We start from the raw sequence: 23,574 nt of genomic DNA on the forward strand, positions 1-23,574 counted from the left end.
GAGTCAGATGCAGATGTCACCCCCCTCCTCAAAAAACTCCAGTGTCTTCCCATCCACCTCCATAGCAAACAAAAACTCCTCACTATTGGCTTTAAAGAACTCTATCACCTTGCCCCTCCTACCAGCCCACACACTTCACTCCTCTTAGTGCTAGCCTTCTCACTGTGCCTCAATCTCCCCTGTCTCACCACCAACTTCTAGCCCACATTCTGCCTCTGTCCTGGAACGCCCTCCCTTCTCAAATCCAACAATTACTATCCCCCACTTCAAAGCCTTATTGAAGGCACATCTCCTCCAAGATGCTTTCCCAGACTAGGCCCCTCCCCCTTTACCTTTACTTGACCTTAAGCACTCCATCAGATCTTTCTTTCCTACTCTCCACTCTCTTCTCTCACTACTCCCCAGCTCACACACTTTATTCCCCTCAAACTAACCTACTAACCGGTTCTTGTTAAGAGTTTACTATGTGTCAAGCACCGTTCTAAGTGTTGGGGTAGTTATAAGTTAATCAGGCCAGATAGCCCCTGTTCCACTTGGGGCACACAGTCAAATAGGAGGGAGAACAAGTATTGAACCCTCATTTTCTAGTTGAGGTAACTGAAGCACAGAGAAATTAAATGACTTGCTCAAGGTTGTACAGCATGTAAGTGGCAGAGCTGGTATTAAAACTCAGGTCCTCTGGTTCTCAGTCTATGCTTTTTCCACTGGACACACTGTTTCTCTTGTCCATGCACTCTCTAGCCCCCCAACCTGGGATTCCTTCTCGCTTCATAGTTGCCCCATCCTCAAAACCCTTCTGAAATTACATCTCCTCCAAGATTCCTTCCTTAAATAGCATTTAACTTCCACCCAACTCTCCACTGCCATCTCAGCACTTCCACCTTTCCTAAGTAATAAAGTATACACAACCTCCCACAATATTCTTGGATATCCTATTACTTAAGCATTAACTCATGGCCATGTCCCCATTTAGGTACACATCTTTAAATTCTAGATTATAAATTATTCATTTATATTAATGTCTGTCTCCCTTCTAGATAGGGAATGATCTAGGCAGGGAATGTATCCACCAACTATGTTGTATTGTACTCTCCCAGTTGCTTAGTACATAATAAGTGCTCAATAAATACCACTGAAGACAATGGTTTCCTTCTTCCCATTATTAACGTCTCTCTCCCCAAGACTGGAAGTTTCTTGAGCTTAGTCATGAAAGACTCAAAATTTTATTTCATCTTTTACATCATACAAAAGAATGACTTCTGACAACCCAAGTAAAATTATGATATAAAAAAAATTTAAAGTCAGTGGAAGCTAAGAAATAGTTAAGGCCCATTTTTCAGCTACAAACAACTTTAAGGAAAGACGAAGGCATAGAAATAGAAAAATGGGATATAAAGAAATACTCATCAAATATTTGAAAAAGTCACCTAATGTGGCTTGGGTCCACATTTTTAAGTGACACAACTGAGCAAGTGAAACAAGGCAATAACTTTTATTCTGTTTTGAGTACAAGTGTAATGGGCAGCAGTAAATCCAACCATCATTTGTTGATGTTCAAAAAAGGTTAATCAATCAACAGCGGCAGAATTGAACATGAAATCATCTATTTGTGAATGAAAATTTGAAATTCTAGGGTCTGAGAAAGGGGAGTCTTTTGGCTGGCATAACAATCCATTCATTCATTCAATCACATTTATTGAGCAGAGCACAGTACTAAGCGCTTGGAAAATACAATTCAGCAATAGGGACAATCCCTACCCACAATGGGCATTCTTGAGAGGGAAAGTCAATATGATTTTTTAAATGTATGGTGTTAGGGTTTCTCTGTTCCCTATTTTTTAAAAGGAGCATAAAAATAAAAGGAAAAGATAAATTCATGTTTCCCCACAACTTTATCATAGAAGCATAAGGAGCTAATACAGACCACAACATCCCAGAACTCAGAATGGTTAAAAATGAAGAATCGCTGTAATGACCATAAGAAATGCCAACAGCCCCAAAATGAATTTCCAGTCCATAAATCAAACCCATAAGCCCAAACCATGTAAACAGCTTACCAAAGCAAATTTCCCAACTATAGAGCGCTTCCTCTCATATGTTAAACTGGAAACTGCACAGAGAGCGCTTCCCACACCTTTCGTTAAAGAGAGATTTGGATCTGCGCCATTTAGTAACAATTCTGTTACAGCCTACAAACATCAGAGATAGCCGGAGATGACAATTAGACAAATGTCTAAAAATTAGATGAATGTAACAACCTAGATAAAAGTAACAATCAAAACTGCCATTGTAGTTGAATCCAGTCAGAATATTTAAAACAATTTAAATACATTTTTAAAGAACAATATCTGAACTTTCTGTTAATATTTTTTCATCATTCCTTAGTAAAACATACCAATGTACCTGTTCAAACAATTGTATTTTGATTTTTCTAAAGTATTTTGGAAAGGGACTTATTCAATGTGCTATAGTGCTAACACAGAGCAAACCAGTATTACTCAAACATGTATTTTTCCCTCCAATCTAGTTCTCAGTTCTGTGCTCATTTTCCCCCAGAAGTGGTAGTAGTCTTAGTAATATTTATTCGGTGCTTACTGTGTGCAGGGCACTCTACTAAAGGCTGGGAAAACGGTCCCAGGTAATAAAAATAATTGTGGCATTTGTCAAGCACTTATTGTGTGCCAGGAGCTATACTAGGCATTGGGGTGAATACAAGGAAATTGGTTTGGACACAGTCCCTGATCCAAGAGGTGCTCACAGTCTTCAATCCCCACTTTACAGATGAGGTACAGAGAAGTGAAGTGATTTGCCCAAGGTCATATAGCAGACAAGTGGTGGAACCATAATTAGAACCCATGACCTTCTGACTCCCAGGCCCATGCTTTATCCTCTAAGCCACACTGTTTCTCAGGTGAGAATTAGAATTGGACCACAGCCATCCAGGGGCTTCACCCTCTCCAGCTCTTCCCCCAAATTTTCAACACATCCTTACTCTGTAAAAATGATGCACACATCAGTTTTTCTCAGCATGATATAGACTATTTTTTCCTCCATTACAGAGCCAAATATTTTATTTCTTCCCTAATCTAATCCAATTTTAATTTCTTTGTCTCCCTTTGAGTCTTCTTGTTTTGTCCATTTTCCTTGCCCTTTTCTTTTTGCCATTTTTCTTCTTTGGGATTCTACTTTTCCCCAAAATTCTATTTCCACCCTTTTAAAAAAATTTTTTTTTGGTCTCTCAACATCTTTACTGCAATCCCCAAATTATTTCTGCTATATTCTCCCAACTTGGCACCTACATGTCTCCTATTTCTCACCTCTATTCCACTTGGCTACTGTCCTCTGGCTAATAGTAAGGTGGAAACATTGAAAGGAACTAAGGAGAAATACTTTCACATAATGTAAACTAAGGAGAAATACTTTCACATAATGTAAATACTGGTTGACTCGTCCTTAGGTTTGAAGATGACACTGCTGATTGAATCCATGAGCATGAGGGTTTTTTAGAGAGAACCTAAACACTTGTACACTAAGGCCAGGAAAATACAGCAGTGCATCTTTTCTGATTCCTTGACCTTTGGGTGAGCAGTGCTTTCACACCAGTGATTAAAAGGGAAGAGTATGTGTAACCACCAACAGACTGTAAGCTCTTTTTGGGTAGGGACCATGTCTACCAACTCTATTATATTGTCCTCTACTTGGATGTGCTGCTACCACCTCAAACTTAACATGTCCGAAACAGAACTCCTTATCTTCCCACCCAAACCCTGTCCTCCCCTTGTCTTTCCCATCACTGTACACAGCACCACCATCCTTCCTGTCTCCCAAGCTGGTAACCTTGGCGTTATCCTTGACTCCTCTCTCTTATTTAGCCCACATATTCAATATATCACTAAATCTTGTCAGTTCAGCCTTTACAACATCACTAAAATCCATCCTTTCCTCTCCATCCAATCTGCTACCATGCTAATCCAAATATTTATCCTTATATTGTACCCTCTCAAGTGCTTAATAGAGTGCTCTATACATAGTAAGTGCTCAATAAATGCCATTGATTGATTGATGAAAAAGGTTAAAAACCCTCACTCTGCACTACACCACCCAGGACCTGGGAAATGAGCCCTTTTTTCTGGGTCAGTACACTGAAAGGACACAGGGAGAAAAATTATTTATCCTGTTTACTACCTTCGTACCCTCTTAGGGTCACACCGGAGAGTTTGCAGTCCTCTTCCAGTCTCGGCTACAGGAGGGAGAGTCAAGCAGAGCCTACCCATTCCATTCCTAGCTTGGGCAGTGACTAGTGAGTGGAAGGCAATCTGCTACAAGTCAAAACTCACCCGAACTGGGCAGCAGCGGCATGGGAGAGAGTCGGAAGTGTAGACTCAGGTTTACTGTGTGGAAGGAGGCAATGGTAAACCACTTCCATATTTTTACCAAGAAAACTCTATGGATGCACTACCAGAACGATGGCAGATGGAGAGCTGGGCGTTCTGGGTGAGATGTGTCTGTGGTGTCACTGAGGGTCGGAGATGACTCAAAGACATAGGAGCAACTACCTTCTTGCTACCTAAATCTAGTTTGTTTGTTTCACCTCCAATTAATAAAATATTGACAATTATAAGGGTTGAACCTTTTCAGACAGGGGGCATGTCTATCAACTCTATCACATTGTTCTCTCCCCAGCTCCTAGTATAGTGCTAGGCACTCAGCTCTCAATAAATACCATTGATTAATCTCATATGAAACTTGCCATCCTGACCCTTAACCATGTCTCCCCAGTCACCTCTTATAATTTAGCTTTCTTTCTATTTGTAATGTCACCTAAAAATGTCCAGTTTTAAAATTAATTTTTGGCTTGTCCTTTTTCTCTTGTTACCACTTAAGGCATAAAATATACCCTGAGAACAGAAAAGTAAAATGGGGCAGAGGGATTTTGTATAATGGCACTTGCCATCTTTACTCTAAAAGTACTACAACAACAGAGCAGACATAAATTCCACCTGGTCACAGAGGGGCAATGTGTGCCCTTAGAACATCCCCAGTCCATTTTTCATCCCTACATCCCTGAATATGGAGCATGAATGAATATTGTATGCATTTGCAATCAATTCTTGCAATTATTTAATTTTGAGGGGCACCATTATTACAGTCCTGGAGCAAAGGGCAGTTGAGAAGGATCATGGACAAGTAGGTTTACTGAAAAGTTTTCCATTTCTCCATTCTATTAGATCTTTCCATGTCCAAGGCCACTCAAAGGGCCATGAAAACCTGAACAACAAAAACTTCTTCAAAATGTTATTCTGGGAAAAATTCAAGTCATGTGGCAGAAATTTGATTCAAAAAAACCCAACATAAGAGTAACTTGAAAGTCATTAGACACTAATATATATGCTTTGTCAGAACACAGAAAAACACACTGAAATGTCAACATAGCTCCAATTCTAGACAATGAAAAGCTAAGGTCTTAATGACAGTCCTTAAAGTGGGGGTTAACGGGGATGGGTGGGACCAGCATCTGACAAACAGCTGCTCACCTCCAGCACAATATCATTGTTCAACCCATGCCTTTCTGGGACTACAGGGTGATCCAGAACTGGAGTTAAATCCTAAGGCTGATTTTTTTTATTCAGTGCTATGGTTTTCCACTGACATAAAACAAACAAAAATTAATCCCAGAGTTGGAACAAATAACAAGTCCATTCTTTTTATGAATACCCAAGACACAATCCCATACTTAAAATGTCAAAGAGGGAAATTAAAAGATTTAAAAAATGTAATTATAAAATACTCACCAAATCATTTCCACTGGCAATTGACAGGGAAAGTGGAGAATGACCACTCCATAATGAATTAGGATTAGCTTTATGAGCTAAAAGGAGGCGGATAATATCTCTTGCATACTGCAAGAGACAGAAACATACAATTAGACAACAGCAAAAATCCCACCATCTAGAGGAAAAGTCATTAAATTGAATCAAATATAACATAAGATAATAATAATAATGTTGGTATTTGTTAAGCGCTTACTATGTGCAGATAATAAGATATGTCATATTGGTTTATCCCTGAACCAATGACAGAACCAATGACAGAGGTAACAAATGAGATTAGAGGATTGTAAAATAAAAAAATAAATTGTGGTATGCATTGTTTGCTCCTCTGATACTAACCTTTGCCCTGTACCTCAATCTTGCCTATCTCACCACTGACTCCTCACCCACATCCTGCCTCTGGCCTGGAATGCCCCCCACCTCAAATCTTGCAATTACTCTCCCTTTCTTCAAAGCCTTATTGAAGGCACACCTCCTCCAAGAGGCTTTCCCTGGCTAAGTCCCCCTTTCCTCTTCTCCCACTCTCTTCTGCATCACCCTGACTTACTCCCTTTGTTCTTCCCCTCTCCCAGCCCCACAGCACTTAAGTAAATATATTTATTTATTTATATTAAGATTTATAAGATTCAGGGCAGGGAATGTGTCTTTATTGTTGTATAGTACTCTCCCAAGCACTTAATAGAGTGTCCTGCACACAGTAAGCACTCAATAAATAAGATTGAATGAATACATGATCAGGAGGTCCCACGTGGGGCTCACAGTCTAAGTAGGAAGAATAATAGGTATTAAATCTCCATTAATCCCCACTTTGCAGATGAGGGACTTGAGGCACAGAAAAAGTGAAGTGATTTGCCCAAAGTCACAAAGCATGCAAGTGGCAGAACCTGCCTCCAAGGCTTGTGCTCTTTCCACTAGACAACACTGTTTCTCTGCTCCACTGTAGAACCCGTTGTTGGGTAGGGATTGTCTCTGTTGCCAAATTGTACTTTCCAAGTGCTTAGTACAGTGCTCTGCACACAGTAAGTGCTCAATAAATACGATTGAATGAATGAATGATTGTCCTTCCTGACACCTTTCCTAGTGATTGTCCTGAGAAGCAGCACAGCTCAGTGGAAAGAGCCCAGGCTTGGGAGTCAGAGGTCATGGGTTTTAATCCCAGCTCTGCCACTTGTCAGCTGTGTGACTTTGGGCAAGTCATTTAACTTCTCTGTGCCTCAGTTACCTCATCTGTAAAATGGGGATTAAGACTGTGAGCCCCATGTGGGACAAACTGACCACCTTATATTCCCCCCCAGTGCTTAGAACAGTGCTTTGCATATAGTAAGTGCTTAATACCATTATTATTATTATTATTATGGAATTCGTAACAACAACAAAAACCAGGAATGTATTTCATTTCTTCTGGGTTTTTCTGACCATTATAATCTTCTTGAACCTGTTGATATTTTCCACCTACAATAACTTGGAGGAGCTCACCTCCTCCAAGAGGCCTTCCCAGACTGAGCTTCCCCTTTGCCCTCTGCTCCCCTTTATTACCCTATTTATTTTGTTAATGAGGTGTACATCCCCTTGATTCTATTTATTGCGATAAAGTTGTCTTGTTTTTGTCCATCTGTCTCCTCTGATTAGACTGTAAGCCCATCGATGGGCAGGGATTGTCTCTATCTATTGCTGAATTGTACATTCCAAGCGCTTAGGACAGTGCGCTGCATATAAGTGCTCAATAAATACTATTGAATGAATGAATGAACTTTCTGAGGTAACAAATGTTATGTGTTTATATTTTCACAAAGAAAAATGCACTTCATCCTTATTTTTTAGCTCAGATTAAAATATTACTATCATATAAACGGATGGAAATTAGTACTTATTGAGATCCTTTCAACTGTGATGACAAAACACTTTTCTACCATTCATCCTTACATCTTCTCTGTGAGGAAGGAAGAGGCCACAGGTAGAAACACAATCAATGACAAACTATCTCTCTCTTTTTTTAAAAAAATAGTACTTATTAAATGCTTACTATCTGTCAAATACTGTCTTAAGTACTTGGATAGATACAAGTCACTCAGGTTGGACACAGCCCCTCTTCTCCTGTTTGTCCTCCTATTTAGAATGAACCTCAGTTGGACACAGCCCCTCTCCCAACTGGGGTTCATTCTAAATAGGAGGACAAACAAGAGAAATGAAGCATAGAGAAGTGAAGTGACTTGCCCAAGGTCACACAGCAAGCAATTGGTAAAGCATTCAAGCCTGTAATTGTTTCTAAATAGCTGAGTCCAAGATGTTCAAAACAGTAAAAACGGTGGGTATTAAAAGGGAAGGCAAGTTAAATCTCTTAAAAAAAATAACAATGAATCACACAAAATGTCACAAGAGAGAAGCTTCATTATGAAAGTTTCAGAAAGATTAAACCACCAGTACCACTATGCATAGCTGAAAGGAAGATTTACACTTTATAACTGAGAAAATAGGACTGGTGGGGGAGGTAGGTGAGGGCAAAGAATATCAGAGATTAAATTTAAAAAAACACAACAGTATATTGACAAGAGATAGTTTGGGGGTTATCTTTTGCACTGTTTCAAATTTAATGTATGGTCTGTTTCCTTAGTATGACTCTGATCTTCCTTGTTGACCATCCTGTCTCCTATCTCTCCCCACTTCAGGCCATACTTCACTCTGCTGCCTGGATCATTTTTCTACAAAACCATTCAAACTATGTTTCCCTACTCCTCAAGAACATCTAGTGGTTGCCCATCAACCTCCTCATCAAACAGAAATTCCTTACCACCAGTTTTAAAGCAATCACCATGCCTAACCGTTACCTCTCTGATTAGACTGTAAGCCCATCAAAGGGCAGGGATTGTCTCTGTTACCGATTTGTACATTCCAAGCCCTTAGTACAGTGCTCTGCACATAGTAAGCACTCAATAAATACTACTGAATGATTTCTTACGGCAACCCAGCCAACACACTTCCCTCCTCTAATACCAACCTATTCACTGTACCTCAATCTCATCTATCTCTCCACTGACCTCTCGCCACATCTTGCCCCTGGCCTGGAACTCTCTCCCTATTCACATCTGCTGAAAGATCATTATCCTGACCTTCAAAGCCTTGTTGAAAGCACATCACTTTCAAGAGACCATCCCCAACTAAGCCCTCATTTCCTCTTCTCCCAATCATTTCTGCATCACCTTTGCCCTTGGATTTCACCCTTTAGAACCTCACAGCACTTATGTACTTATCCCTACTTTATTCATGTCTGTCTCCCCCTCTAAATGGTAAGCTCCTAGTGGACAGGGAACATGTCAACAACTCTGTTATGCTGTACTCTTCTAAACACTAGTACAACACTCTGCACACAGTAAGCACTCAATAAATACTATTGATATGACTCTAAGAATGGGTAAAAGTTTCTTCAAATTGCCAAACCAAGAAAGGAAGACTAGCTCTGGGTGAATTTGTTTCTCCATTTGATCCATTCCCAATTTTTCCAAAACCTCTCCCTTTCTTCCTCTCTTACTGTTCTCTCTTGCATGGTAGGAGATCTTTCTCTAAAGTATGGGAGACAGTTGAATAAATCACAGGTTGGGGGAAGATATGTATGTAAGTGTTATGGGGAGGAGAAGAAGGAGATGAGTAGAAGTGCCTAGATGACATGGAAGTGGAAAGGAAGTAGAATGGGGGAAAGAGAGGAATCAAGAGGAAATGGGGCTTCAGAAGGGTTCTTAAAGCTTGGGAGAGCAGTAGTCTGCTGATTTGGAAGTGAGAGAATTCTTGAGGCAGAAAAAAAGGACATGATCAAGATTAGTCAGTGAAACAGGCAAAAATAAGGCAAAGTGAGTAGGTTGGTTGGAGAGGAGCAAAGTATGTGAGCTGGGTGTAGTATGAGAAGACTGAGGGTAGATAAGAAGCAGAAAGAATAAGCAACCACAGGAGTTTTTTGAGGTGTGGGGAGAACTGCACAAAATGTTTTTTTTAAGAAATGATCCAGTGAGTAGCATGATTTATGGACTGGAGGTGGGAGAGGCTGGAGTCAGGGGGGTTAGCAAGGAGGCTGATGCAGTTGTCAAGATGGGATATGACTGGTGATTCGACCAATATAGTGACAATTTGGATGGAGAAGGGGAAGATTTTAATGATGTTGTGAAAAAATAAATAGGATTTGGTGAATGACTGAATTTGGGGGTTGAAAGGGAGACTAGAGTCAAGAAGAAAGACAGGCTTGCAACCTTGAGAGACAGGATGATGCTGCTATTCTCAACAGTCATGGGAAAGTTAAGAAGTGAAAACTTCTGGAGTCCATTGCCTACTACTCAGGAGGAGCTAAATAAATGTCACTGTGTAACTGAAGTCACCTCAGCAGTACCTGAAACAGTTTGATGGGAAGTAAAGGACAAATTTTAGCAATATTGTGAAGGTTCAACCGACAGGAGTTAGTGATAGATTGAATGTGTAGGTTGAATGAGAGGGATGAATCAAGGATAATGACAAGTTTATGGGTTTCTGAGCCAGGAAATATGATAGTACTGTCTACAGTCTTGGGAAATCAAGGAGAGGATGAGGTTTGGATGGGAAGATAAGGAGTTCTGTTTTGACTATGTTATGCTGGAAATGACAGTAGGACATACAAATAGAGGTGTCTTGAAGGCAGGATGAAATGCAAGGCTGAGGAGAAAGAGAAAGATCAGGGCTGGAGGTGTAGATTTGGGTGTCATCTGCATAGAGGTGGTAGTTTAAGCCATGGGAGTGAATGAGTTATCCAAGAGAGTGGATGTAGATGGAGAAGAGAAGGGGACCCAGAACTGAACCTTGAGGGATCGCCCTCTCAACACACACACACACACACACACACAGAGTAAGGGGATGGGAGGCAGGAGAGGAGCAATTGAAGGGAGACTGAGAATGAATGGTCAGAAATATAAGAGGAGAACCAGGAGTGGATAACATCAGAAAAGCTGAGGTTGGATAAAGTTTCTAGGAGAAGAGGATGGTCAACAGTACCAAAGGCAGCTGAGGGGTCAAGAAGGATTAGGATGGAGTAGAGGCCATTGGATTTGACAAGAAGGAGATCATTGATGACCTTTGAGAGAGCAGTTTCTGTGGAGTGAAGGGGATGGAAGCCAGATTATAGGGGGTCAACAAAAGCACCTCTTATTGTGCTATTTGTTCTTTCCAGTCTCTGGTACCAATTTCACTTTTGCCTCTCTAAACTCCTCTAGTGAGTTATTTACACTTGCTGTCTCAAGTTCCTCTCTTCCACTTCTCTCTGTGTAATAATAATAATAATAGTGATGGTAGTTGTTAAGCACTTTCTATATGCCAAACACTGTTCTAATCACTGGGGTAGACACAAGGTAATCAGGTTGTCCCATGTGAGGCTCACAGTCTTAATCCCCATTTTACAGATGAGGTAACTGCAGCACAAAGAAGTTAAGTGACTTGCCCAAAGTCACACAGCTGACAAGCGGCAGTCAGAATTAGAACCAACAACTTCTGATTCCCAAGCCCCTGCTCTTTCCACTAAGCCATGCTGCTTCTCACACAGTCAACGCTGTGGTCCCTGCACTGACCTTTCTATTCACATGTGCACCCAGAGGGGAATATCACTATCAGTAGCATCCTCTTTGAGCATGATGGACAGCCATCTATATTGGTTACTTAAATATTGACAGGTGAAGCATTCTAATGTGAAGCAGCATGAGACAGAAATAGTAACTCCTGGAAATTCAATAGGTCTAAAAGAAAAAGATAAGGAGATGGAAATTCCTGGAAACAAAAACCTAATTACTAATTCTTAATTATGTATGATCTTGTGAGTGAAAAGAGAAGTAAAGTTAGGTTATTGGCTTTTTTATAATATCTTTATTAAATTTGCATGCAAAAGCATTAATTGTACCTCAGAAAACCATGAAACTCCTAAAAAGGAAATATTTCACTGAGAGCAACACATTCTGAACTGCCACACAGATTAAAATGTATTAAAAGGTACATTGTTAGAAGCAATTAAAGAAAAGGTAATCATCTGGTGAATGAGGGAAGGCATTCACTGTTCTGATTCCTTAAGCAACTAACATAAAGCCCAAGGACCAAAAGTCACAGAATACAGATGTATAAAATAAATCAAATTCATATAAGAACATTCAATAAAGTACAGTGTTTATGTACACGAACATGTATGGAAGCATTCACAGCAATATAGCTTTTTTGAGAGGAACCTGTAGGGGAAACTAATCACAGCAGGTAATATCAACAGCTACCATGAAAGGGGGATACACAAGCAAGAAGGGAATAAGTGTAGCTTAGTGGAAACACCTAGAGCCTGGGAGTCAGAGGACCTGAGTTCTAATCCTGCTTCCACCACTGGACTGGTGTGTGACCTCGAGCAAGTCACCTAACTTCTCTGTGCCTCAGTTATATCATCTGTAAAATGGGGATTAAATCCTACTCCCACTTACTTAGACTGAGCCCCACATGAGACAGGGACTGTGTCCTACCTGATTATTATATCTACCCCGGGGCTATGTAAGAGCCTAATCAATAAAATGATATTTACTGAGCCCTTACTGTGAGCAGAACACCGCACTAAGCACTTGGGAGACTACAGTACAGAGTTGTAAGATACGTTCCCTGCCAATGACGAGTTTACAATCTAGAGGGGGAGAAGGGCATTAATATAAACAAATAATTTACAGATATCTTAACCATTACCATAAAAAAATGTAATCATTTAAAGGCATAGTGGAGCACAGTTTCCAATAATGGAGAAGCAGTATGGTCTAGGGGTTAGAGCCCGAATTTGAGTTCTAATCCCAGCTCCGCCACTAGTCCACTGAGTGAACCTGGGCAAGTCGCTTAACTTCTCTGAGCTTCAGTTCCCTCATCCATAAAACGGAGATAGAACTGTGAGCTCCATATGAAACAGAAACTGTGCCCAATCTCATTAGCTTGTATCCACATCAGCACCTTCTACAGTGCCTAGCACATAGTAAGTGCTTAACAGATACCATAAAAACATGTGAAGCAGCAGTGTGTACAGCAGATACACCATCCTGAGGAGTTGCATTTGACCAAGGGGTGGCTTTTGTAAGGAAAGATTTCAGGAAGATCGAATGCCAAGAGATAGGCAGTCAAACAGACACAAAGGATCTATCTTCAAATGCATTTAATGTAGAAGGGAATATCAGTTGCAGCAGTCATCTCCCCAGCCACACATTCTCGCATAGTAGTAATAGTATTTATTGAGCACAATGGGCTGTACTAAATTCTTCAGAAAATATACCAACCACACAAGACCTACTGTCTACCCATAAGGAGCTAACTAAAATGCACATAGGAGTTGCCATTTATTTGCCTGTATTTAACTGAGCACCTACGATGTGCAAATAAGTATATATGATCCTTGAAAGAACACAATGACAATAAAAAGGACACCAGTCCTGCCTTCGAGGAACTTACAATGTATTGAAGGATAAAGGCAGACCCAACTTTATCTATATTCAGAAGAAAAACAGATGCAAAAAAGATAGAAATAAATGAATGTATTTCATTCATTCAATATTTATTGAGCACTTACTGTGTGCAGAGCACTGTACTAAGGGCTTGGAAAGTACAAATCAGCAGCAGAGACAATTCCTGCCCACAATGGGCTCACAGTCTAGAAGGGGGGAGACAGACATTAAAAAAGCATCAATAGCAGCAATATAAATAAATAGAATTAGAGATATATGTACACATCAGAACATGTGAAACAGGCATTAATACAAGTAAACAGAATTGTAGATATATATATATAGATACACAAATGCTGTAGGGCAGAGAGCAAGGGTAGAGCAAAGGGGGCAAGTCGGGGCAAGGTCTTGGGGGAAGGGAGCTGAGGAAAAGGAGAGCTTAATCTGGGAAGGCTCCTGAAGGAGGTGAGCCTTCAGTAGGGCTTTGAACAGGGGGAGGAGTGATTGTTCGGTGGATTTGAGGAGGGAGGGCATTCCAGGACAGACCTAGGACATGGGCAAGGGTTGACAGTGGGACAGATGAGATTGAGGCACAGTGAGAAGGTTAGCAGCAGAGGAGCGGAGTGGGGGGCTGGGCTGTAGAAGGCGAGGAAGGAGGTGAAGTAGGAGGGGGCAAGGTGATGGAGAACTTTGAAGCCAATAGTGTGGAGTTTTTGTTTGATATGGAGGTGACTAAATAAATGAAATAAACATAGACATAACTGTTATGGCTGGTTGTTGAAGTGACATGACATGAGGAAGTGGGAAATAGTTGAGAAAAGACTTTTTCAGGAGGACACTGAAACTGGGGAAGGACATGATCTAGAAGATTGGTTATTTGACAAAATTCCTGGCAGAGGAAAGGGTATGACCAACTGGTCAGAGAAAGGAGAGTATAGAGAGGGAGTTACAGTAAGATTAGTTTGAAAAAGTCACAACATCTTTGTACCTCAATTTCCTTATCTGAAATATGGGGATTCAGTACCAGTTCTCTCTCCATCCCTTTTGTGAGCTTCATGTGAATTGGAGACTCTATACCATCTAATGATCTTTTTACACCCCAGTACTTAATACAATGCTTTGCACATGGTAAGCACTTTGCTTCACCATGTCTCATTTACCTCATCTGTAAAGTGGGGATTAAGACTGTGAGCCCATGTGGGACACAGCTCATCTAGCTGATTAGCTTGTATCTACTCCAGGGCTTAATAGAGTGCATAGTAAGCACTTAAATACCACTTAAAAAGTGTGTGACAAATGTCACTATTATTATTAATGAATAATTTGAGTTGACTTTAGCAGGAGTAGAGACCAGATATGCAAGAGGAAGAGAGCTTTTGGTGGAAAGTGTTGAAGCCAATAATCTGGAATTTCTATTTGATATAGAGTGAAACAGGCATCCAGTAGAGGCTTTAGAGCAGTGGGTGATGTCTTCTGGATGTCTTTAGGAAAATGATCTGGGAAAGACAGTGTTAGATTGAAGCAAGAAACTGGAGGCAGAGAGACCAGTAAATCAACCCTTGGCCCACAAGAGTTCTTGGCACAAAGTAAGTGCTTAACAAATACCAATACCATTATTATTATTATCCTACCTCTGGCCTGAAATGCCCTTCCTCCTCAAATCCACCAATCAAACTTTCCCCCCTTCAAAGCCTTATTTCACCTCCTCCAGGAGGCCTTCCCAGATTAAGCCCCCCTTTCTCAGCCCTTCTTCCCCCAACTCACTTCTCTCCGACTCACTGCATTTGTTCTACCCCTGCTCCCCACCCCACAGCACTTGCATATATATGTACATATCTATAATTCTATTTACTTATATTAATGTCTGTTTTACTTGTTCTGATGTTCGTATATATCTCTAATTCTATTTATAATGATGCTATTGATGCCTGTTTTCTTATTTTGATGTCTGTCTCCCCGCTTCTAGACCGTGAGCCCATTGTGGGCAAGGATGGTCTCTGTTGCTAAATTGTACTTTCCAAGTACTTAGTACAGTGCTCTGCCCACAATAAGTGCTCAGTAAATGCAATTTAATGAATAAGGAGACTGATTCTATAGTCTGGTTGAGAAATATGAGTGGAGGTCACAGGCACAGAGAAGAAAGGGCAAATGTGGGAACTACTGAAGAATTAGAACATGCAGAATAGACTGAATGTGGGAGATGAGACAGAGGAGTCCAAGATGACGCCAAGTTTGCAGCTTCTAGGATGGAGAGGACAGTGGTAATTTGAGAAGCAGTGTAGTAGAGAGGATAGAGGTCAGGCCTAGGAGTCAGAAGGTTATGGTTTCTCCTCCCAGTTCTGCCACTTATCTGCTGTGTGACCTTGGGCAAGTCATTTCACTTATCTGGTCCTCAGTTTCCTCATTTGTAGAATGGGGATTGAGACTATGAGCCCCACTTGGGACAGGCACTGTGTCCAACCCAATTTGCTTGTATCCAACCCAGCACTTAGTACAGTAACTGACACATAGTAAGCACTTTAATACCTCAGGCATAGGAGTAAGAAGACCTGGGTTAGTAATTCTGGCTCTGTCTTTTGCTTGTTGTGTGAACTTGGTCGAGTCATTTCACTTCTCTGTGCTTCAGTTTCCTCATCGGCAAAATGAAGATTCAGTAGTTGTTTTCCCTCTTAGACTGTTAGCCATTTGTGAGACAGGGACTGTATCTTATCTGAATACTTGGTATCTAGCCACGTACATATTACAGTGTTTGATAGGCCGTAAGCACATAATAATAATAATAATAATTGTGTTATTTGTTCAGTTCTTACTATATGCCAGGCACCATATTAAGCGCTGGGGTGGATATGGGCAAATTAGGTTGGACACAGTCCCTGTCCCACATGGGGCTCACACTTTTAATACCCATTTGACAGAGGAGGTAACTGAGGCCCAGAGAAGTGAAGTGACTTGCTCAAGGTTACTTAGCAGACGTGTAGGGCAGCCACTATTAGAACTCAGTGTCTTCTGATCCCCAGACCCATGCTCTATTCACTAAGCCACACTGCTTCCCCAGTAATAATGATGGTATTTGTTAAGCATTTACTATGTGCCAAAGACTGTTCTAAGAGCTGGGAAACATACAAGCTAATAAGGTTGGACATAGTCCCTGTCCCAAATGAGGGATCACAATCTTAATCTATACTTTCTGTTGAGATAACTGAAGTAAAAAGAAGTGAAGTGACTTGTCCAAGGTCACACAGCCTACAAGTGGAAGAGTGGGGATTAGAACCCAGGTCCTTCTGCCTCCCAGGCCTGTGATCTATCCATTAGGCCATGCTCAATAATAATAAGTATTGTCATCACTACTACTGTTGTTATCATCTTGCAAGTTAGAATAATCAAGTATTTCTTAGAAAAAGTAAAGTTGGATTCTTTGGGTAGAATTTTCTTACCTTTAAGAAAGTTCTAAGAAAAAAAGTAGGCAGTCAGAGGCTAGGAAAGCAATGTGCAAAATAATCTTTCAATGTCCATTTTTAGCCTGATTAGTTTATGTATACCTGCTCAATTTTTGAACTCTCCGAGGCCACTAGCCTTAGATTTACTGCCCCCCAAATGATCTGGTCACATATTTTATTGATAAAATTGAAATCATCAGGCAAATTCTCCCTAAAATCTCCTCTCCCACACCTCTCCAGTCTTTCCCTCCTCCTGCCCCTTCTTCAATTCCTGCATCTTTCCCAGCATTGTATCAAGAGATCTCCTGCCTCCCTCAAAATCGACTCCTTCCACTCAAACCTCCGACCCTATCCCTTAATACAATCACATTAATACAATCACTCATTTCTAGATTACTGTATCAGCCTCCTTGCTGATACAGCTCCCAATCTCCTGTCTTTCCCCACACGAGTCCATACTTCACTCCACTGCCTAGATCATCTTTCTACAAAAACATTCAGGACACATCACCCCCCTCCTCAAAAATCTCCACTGTTGGTTGCCTATCCACCTCTGTGTCAAACAAAAACTCCACCACTGGCTTTAAAGCACTTTATCACCTTGCCCCTTCCTACCTCACCTTGCTTCTCTCCTTCTACAACCCAGCCCACATACTTCACTCCTCTAGTGCAAACCTTCTGCTAACCTTCTCACTGTGCCTCAGTGTCGCCTGTCTTGTCACCGACCCCTCACCCACATCTGACCTCTGGCCCGGGACATCCTCTCTCCTCAAATCTGACAATTAGTCTCCCCCACTTCAAAGCCTTATTGAAGGCATATCTCTTCTGAGAGGCCTTCCCAGACTAAGCCTCATTTTTTCCTCATCTCCCACGCCCTTCTGCATCACCCTGACTTGCCCACTTTGCCCTTTCCTCTTCTTCCAGCCCCACAGAACTTATTTATTTGTACTGAAGTCTGTCTCCCCCACCCTAGACTTTGAGCTCATTGGGGGCAGTGAATGATACTGTTTATTGTTGCATTGTATTGTCTCAAGATCTTAGTACAGTTCTCTGCACACAGTAAGAGCTTAGTAAATACAACTGAATGATTGAATCCCTTCACGCTTCATCAAAACACTTACTTCCTCCCTTCTTCCTTCCTTGACCACCATCTTCAACTATTCAACTCTCCAGTGGCTTCTTACCAACTGCTTTCCAACATGCTCATGTCTCCCCTATCCTAAAAAACTCTCCCTTGACCCCATGGCTTTCTTCAGCCATTGCCTCATCTCACTCCTACCATTCCTCTTCAAATTCTTTGAGAGAGTTTCCTACCCTAGATGCTTGTTCTCCCTCTCCTCCAATTATCTCCTTAACACTCCAATTTTGTTTCAGCCCCCTTCCTTTCACAGAAACTGTCATCAAAGGTCACCAGTGATCTCCTTCTTGCCATTTCCATCAGCCTCTACTCCATCCTAATCCTCCTTGACCTCTCAGTTGCCTTTGACATTGTAGGCCACCCTCCACTTCTGGTAGCATAATATAAATGGGCTTTTGCACTCTTTTTGGTCTAAATTTCCCCTTCTCTGCCTTTTTGACCCTTATTTCATTACAGCATAAAAAAGAATAGTTCCATTTTTCTGAAAAATTAGCTTTTACAGAAGAGGCCAACCCTTCATAAAAACAGAACATTCTCTCGCGAGTTGCAGTGGAAAGTTGATTTCATCCAAAATCATATGACATTTAAGCGCACAGCTATTAGGTTTTGCTCTTACCTTGTAGTTATCTTCCCTCTCACAGACAACATGTAAAGGGGTCCTCCCTCCTTCTTCTGGGATAATATCAGACTTTGTGTAATATCCACTGGGTGGACCTAGTTCATTATTCAGTTTCATGCTTGAAGGAGAAAACTCAAACTATTGGAAAAATGGAAAAATTAATTCAATGCACATCCATGGTTATGTTCAGATTTCATTCATTCATTTATTCAATTGTATTTATTGGGCCCTTACTGTGCACAAAGACCTGCATTAAGCACTTGGGAGAGTTCAGTGTAACAAACAGACACATTCCTACCCACAACGAGCTCGAAGTCTAGAGGGGGAGACAGACATTAATATAAATAAATAAATGGATTAAATAAATAAATTACAGAAATGTACATAGTACTGTGGGGATGGGAGGAAGAATGAATGAAAGAGCAAGTAAGAGCGTTGCAGAGGGAGTGGGAGAAGAGAGGAGGGCTTAGTCAGGGAAGGCTTCTTGGAGGAGATGTGCCTTCAATAAGGTTTTGATATGGGGGAGAGTAATAATCTGTCCCTTTCTCTTTCACTGTCAAGCTTTATCACTTTCTCTTCCCCCTTCTTTCTCTCTCTGACTATCTTTCTCTCCCTCTCTTTCACTCTTTCTCTCTCACACACACACATACAAAAGAGAAGCAGCATGGTTTAGTGGAAAGAGCAGGAGCTTGGGAGTCAGAGGTTGTGGGTTGTAATCCTGGCTCCACCACTTGTCCCCTGTGTGAGTTTGGACAAGTCACTTCACTTCTCTGTGCCTCAGTTACTTCATGTGTAAAATGGGGATTAACGTTGAGAGCCCCATGTGGGACAACCTGATTACCTTGTACCTACCCCAGCGCCTAGCACGTAGTAAATGCTTAACAAATACCATCATCATTATTATTATTATTACACACAAATCTTCACCAGATTTTCCTTCATATGTATTTAGCTTAGTCAGACTATGTGATAACCTGATCAACTATAATCACATAACATATCTTTATAAATCTTAAATCTTGTTTTCTGTATCTAATCCAAAAGTGGTCAGCCATGGTACTCATTCATTCAATCATATTTATTGAGCACTTACTGTGTGCAGAGCACCGTACTAAAGTGCTTAGAAAGTACAGTTCAGCAATAGAGACAATCCCTGACCACAACAGGCTCACAGTCTAGAAGGGAAGAGACAGACATCAAAACAAGAAAACAGGCTTTCTGTATATACCTTCCAAATGGCCTTGTTACAAGTATAGCTTCAGGATATTTAATGTGGAAAGCCTTGGCTGAGCTAGGTTAATACTCAATACTGCTGCAACTTTTCCTAATGGGGGTTGGGAGTATTGTTATTGCTATAATAATGGTTATTATTAGTAGAAGTAGTATCATAATACGAGAGAGGGGAATGAAGTCTGTGACCATTGTGGTTTTAAGTAAATAGGTAAAGGAAATGAGCCAATTATCCAAGTAATTTAGACCAAAACTCTACTCATTCATTCAAACGTATTGATTGAGTGCTTACTGTGTGTATAGCATACAGTTGGGCAACAGATAGAGACAATCCCTACCCAACAACGGGCTCACAGTCTAAAAGGGGGAGACAGACAACAAAACAAAACAAGTATACAGGCATCAATACCATCAAAATGGATAAATAGAATCATAGATATATACTCATGTGTATATATATACTCATTCAGGAGTTAAAAAGGGGATTGAAGAGGGCCAACCTCAAATATATGGCTGCCTGAGGATGTAGCTTTCGTTTTGTGCTTACCAAGTGCTTAGAACAGTACATTTTATTCAATGGGCACTCAAACAGTAAAATAACAACAACTACTTCTACTATCACTACTAAGGTTTAAAAAATCTGAATTTCCACACATGTTCAAATATAATTTTTATTAATAATAACAATAATAATTATAGTACTGGTTAAGCATTACTGTTTGCCAAACACTGTCCTAAACTCTGATGTAGATACAAGCTAATCAGGTCGGTCAATCTCTCCCCAACGTGGTACTCACACTCTTAATCCCCATTTTACAGATGAGGTAACTGAGACCCAGAGAATTTAAGTGACTTGTCCAAGGTCACCCAGCAAAGATGTGGCAGAGCCGGAATTAGAACCCAGGTCCTTCTGACTCCTACACCCATGCTTTATCCACTAAAATCACACTGCTTCTCTAGGGAATAAAGGAGTCAACTGCTTTACATTCCAAAACTGTTCAGCACGTTCTTCATTGGTAAGTACTATTTGCATGAAAAGTTTCAACTTTGAAAATTTCAACTGCTGTTGAGACTGAGTATGTAAAAATATCCCAAGGTGCTTTTGAAGGTGAAATGCTAAGGCAATCCAAAAAAAAATAATCTTAGGATAAGACTAAGTCTGGAGAATGTCACCCTGCAGGATATTTCCCCACCCTCTCCCACAGGCACATAATGAATAATTGATACCAGGACTTTCTAGATAGAAAACTTGGGTTTTTTATCCTGTATCCTTCCTTTATGTGAGACGCTGTCTTAGGGGTATGTGCAGAGAGAAGATGGACTAATGACTCCTCCCCAGCATGAATCATTCCTTTTTTAAATCATTTTATCCCACTGATAATGAGCTTTAAAGGGAATCTATAGACAACATTGACCCTCTCAGTATCACAGCTGGAGAGTTTCCAATATTCTACCAGTCTCAGCTACAGGAGGGGGAATCAAGCAGAGGCATACCCATTCCATTCCTTGCTTGGGCAGTAGCTAGCAGATGGTAGGCAATATGCTACAACTCAAAACTCCCATGTGCTGGGCAGCAGCAGCTTGGGAGAGAGTCGAGGAGAGAGACTCAAGCTTACTGTGTGGAAGGAGGCCCTGGTAAACCACTTCCATATTTTTAACAAGAAAACTATATGGATCCACTACCAGAATGATTGCAGATGGAGGCAGGGCACTCTGGGAGAGATGTGTTCATGGTGTTGCTATAGGTCAGAAATGACTCAACTGTATAAGAGAAGACATAGACAACATTAACCTTATTGACCTTCCTGTCCAACTCTCTTCCCCTATTCAGTCTTAACATGAAGCCAATAGGGGGTCAAGAGTTAGGCTTTGATCGTCAACACAGTGTGAGAACTCTATTAGAATAAAAATTTTAAGGCTTGCATTGGAAACTGAAACCTACTAAGAATTAAAGATTTGAAAATGAGTACTTGGACTGTAAGAATAAAATTACACCCAGTAATTCCTCAGAGGTAGCATGGACTAATGTAAAGCATGGACATGGGCTTCAGAGGACCTGGTCTCTAATACCGGCTCCACCAGTTGTCTGCTGTGTAATGTTGGGAAAGTCACTTCACTTCTCTGTGCCTCAGTTATATCATCTGAAAAATGGGGATTAAGACTATGAGCCCCATATGCGACACAGACTGTGACCAATCTGATTAGCTTGTATCTACTTCAGCACCTAGTATAATGTCTGGCCCATAGGAAGCACTTAACAAATACCAGGAAAAAGAACTCTAGTTATAGCTCATTATAAATAATTAATGTAGGTCTTCATTCAGTGAAATAGAGGAGGGAATTTATTCCTGGGGCAATCTGGAAAGCAGGACTATGCATCTGCTAAACCCTCCTGAAATCATAACTTCTCCAAGAGGCCTTCTCTGGGTAAGCCCTCATTTACCTTCTCCATCCCCCGTCTGTGTTACCTATGCATTCGGATCTGCCCCCCTTAATCATGTGATAGTCACCCAATCCTCAGCCCCACAGCACTTATGTTTATATCAATCAATCAATCATCTTCTCTTCTAAGCACTGATTTACTGAGCACCTACTAATGGCCCAATGCTGTACTAAGCATTTCGGCGAGAAGTAGCACAGCAGCGTGGCTCAGTGGAAAGAGCCTGGGCTTGGGAGTCAGAGGTCATGGGTTCAAATCCCTGCTCTGCCACTTGTCAGTTGTGTGACTGTGGGCAAGTCACTTAACTTCTCTGTGCCTCAGTTACCTCATCTGTAAAATGGGGATTAAGACTGTGAGCCTCATGTGGGACAACCTGATTACCCTGTATCTACCCCAGCACTTAGAACAGTGCTCTGCACATAGTAAGCGCTTAACAAATACCAACATTATTATTATTATTATTTTTCTCCTCCAATTCTCTCTTTGACCCCTTCCAATCTGACTTCTGAACTCTTCATGCCACAGAAACTGCCCTCTCACAGATCACCCATGATCTCCTTCTTGCCAAATCCAATGGCCTCTACTCCATCTTAATCCTCCTCAACCTCTCAGCTGCCTTTGACACTGTTGACCACCCCCTTCTCCTAGAAACATTATCCAACCTCGACTTCATTGACACTGTCCTCTCCTAGTTCTCCTCTTATCTCTCTGGCCATTCATACTCAGTCTCCTTCATGGGTTCCTCTTCTGCCTCCTATCCCCTAACTGCAGGAGATCCCTCAAGGTTCAGTTCTAGGTCCCGTTCTGTTTCTGCAGTGTGACCTTGGGCAAATCATTTAACTTCTCTGTGCCTCAATTACCACAGCTGAAAATGGGGATTGAGACTTTGAGCCCCCTATGGGACAGGGATTTGTCCAACCTGATTATGTTGTATCTATCCCAAGGCTTAGAACAGTACTTGGTACATAGTAAGTGCTTAGAAAATACCATAATAATTATAATAATTATTATTATTACTATTCTCCATATACCCCCATTCTCTTGGAGAACTCATCCACTCCCATGGTTTCGACTACCACATCTATGTGAATGATACCCAAATCTGCTTCTCCAACCTTAATTTCTCTCCCTCTCTGAAGTCTCTCATTTCCTTCTGCTTTCAAGACATCTCTACTTGAATGTCCTCCCGTCAACTCAAGCTTAACATGTCCAAAACAGAACTCCTCATCCTCCCACCCAAATCCCATCCTCCCCCTGACTTTCTTAAGACTACAGACAGCACCACCATCCTTCCTGTCTCATAAGCCCCTAAGCCAAATACTCTCCCCTCCTTAAAAGCCTTGTCTCCTCCAAGAAGCCTTCCTTAACTAACCACCCATTTCTTCTTCCCCCACTCCCTTCTGCATCACCCTGACTGGCTCCCTT

General features: G+C 41.1%; 1 protein-coding gene and 1 non-coding gene across 6 annotated transcripts in view; one reads left to right on the forward strand and one right to left on the reverse strand.

The window, feature by feature from the left end:
- The window catches only part of ANKMY1 (ankyrin repeat and MYND domain containing 1), a 154,273-nt gene that overhangs the window by 70,110 nt on the left and 60,589 nt on the right, over positions 1-23,574 (reverse strand). For 4 of the 5 annotated variants that reach the window (XM_029079417.2, XM_029079172.2, XM_029079477.2 and 1 more), the window contains 3 exons: positions 18,477-18,617; positions 5,793-5,900; positions 2,058-2,189 (listed from right to left, as the gene is read on the reverse strand). In XM_029079417.2, the coding sequence (XP_028935250.1) occupies positions 2,058-2,189; positions 5,793-5,900; positions 18,477-18,617 (381 nt within the window). The remainder of the gene's footprint in view (positions 1-2,057; positions 2,190-5,792; positions 5,901-18,476; positions 18,618-23,574) is intronic. The other variant, XM_029079303.2, reaches the window with a different exon arrangement.
- Positions 4,192-4,327, forward strand: LOC114816179. Its single transcript, XR_003763950.1, has one exon. It is a non-coding gene; the product is annotated as a small nucleolar RNA SNORA7 (small nucleolar RNA).

The sequence above is a fragment of the Ornithorhynchus anatinus genome, chromosome 1 (genome assembly GCF_004115215.2).
Source record: "Ornithorhynchus anatinus isolate Pmale09 chromosome 1, mOrnAna1.pri.v4, whole genome shotgun sequence".
Lineage (NCBI taxonomy): Eukaryota > Metazoa > Chordata > Mammalia > Monotremata > Ornithorhynchidae > Ornithorhynchus > Ornithorhynchus anatinus.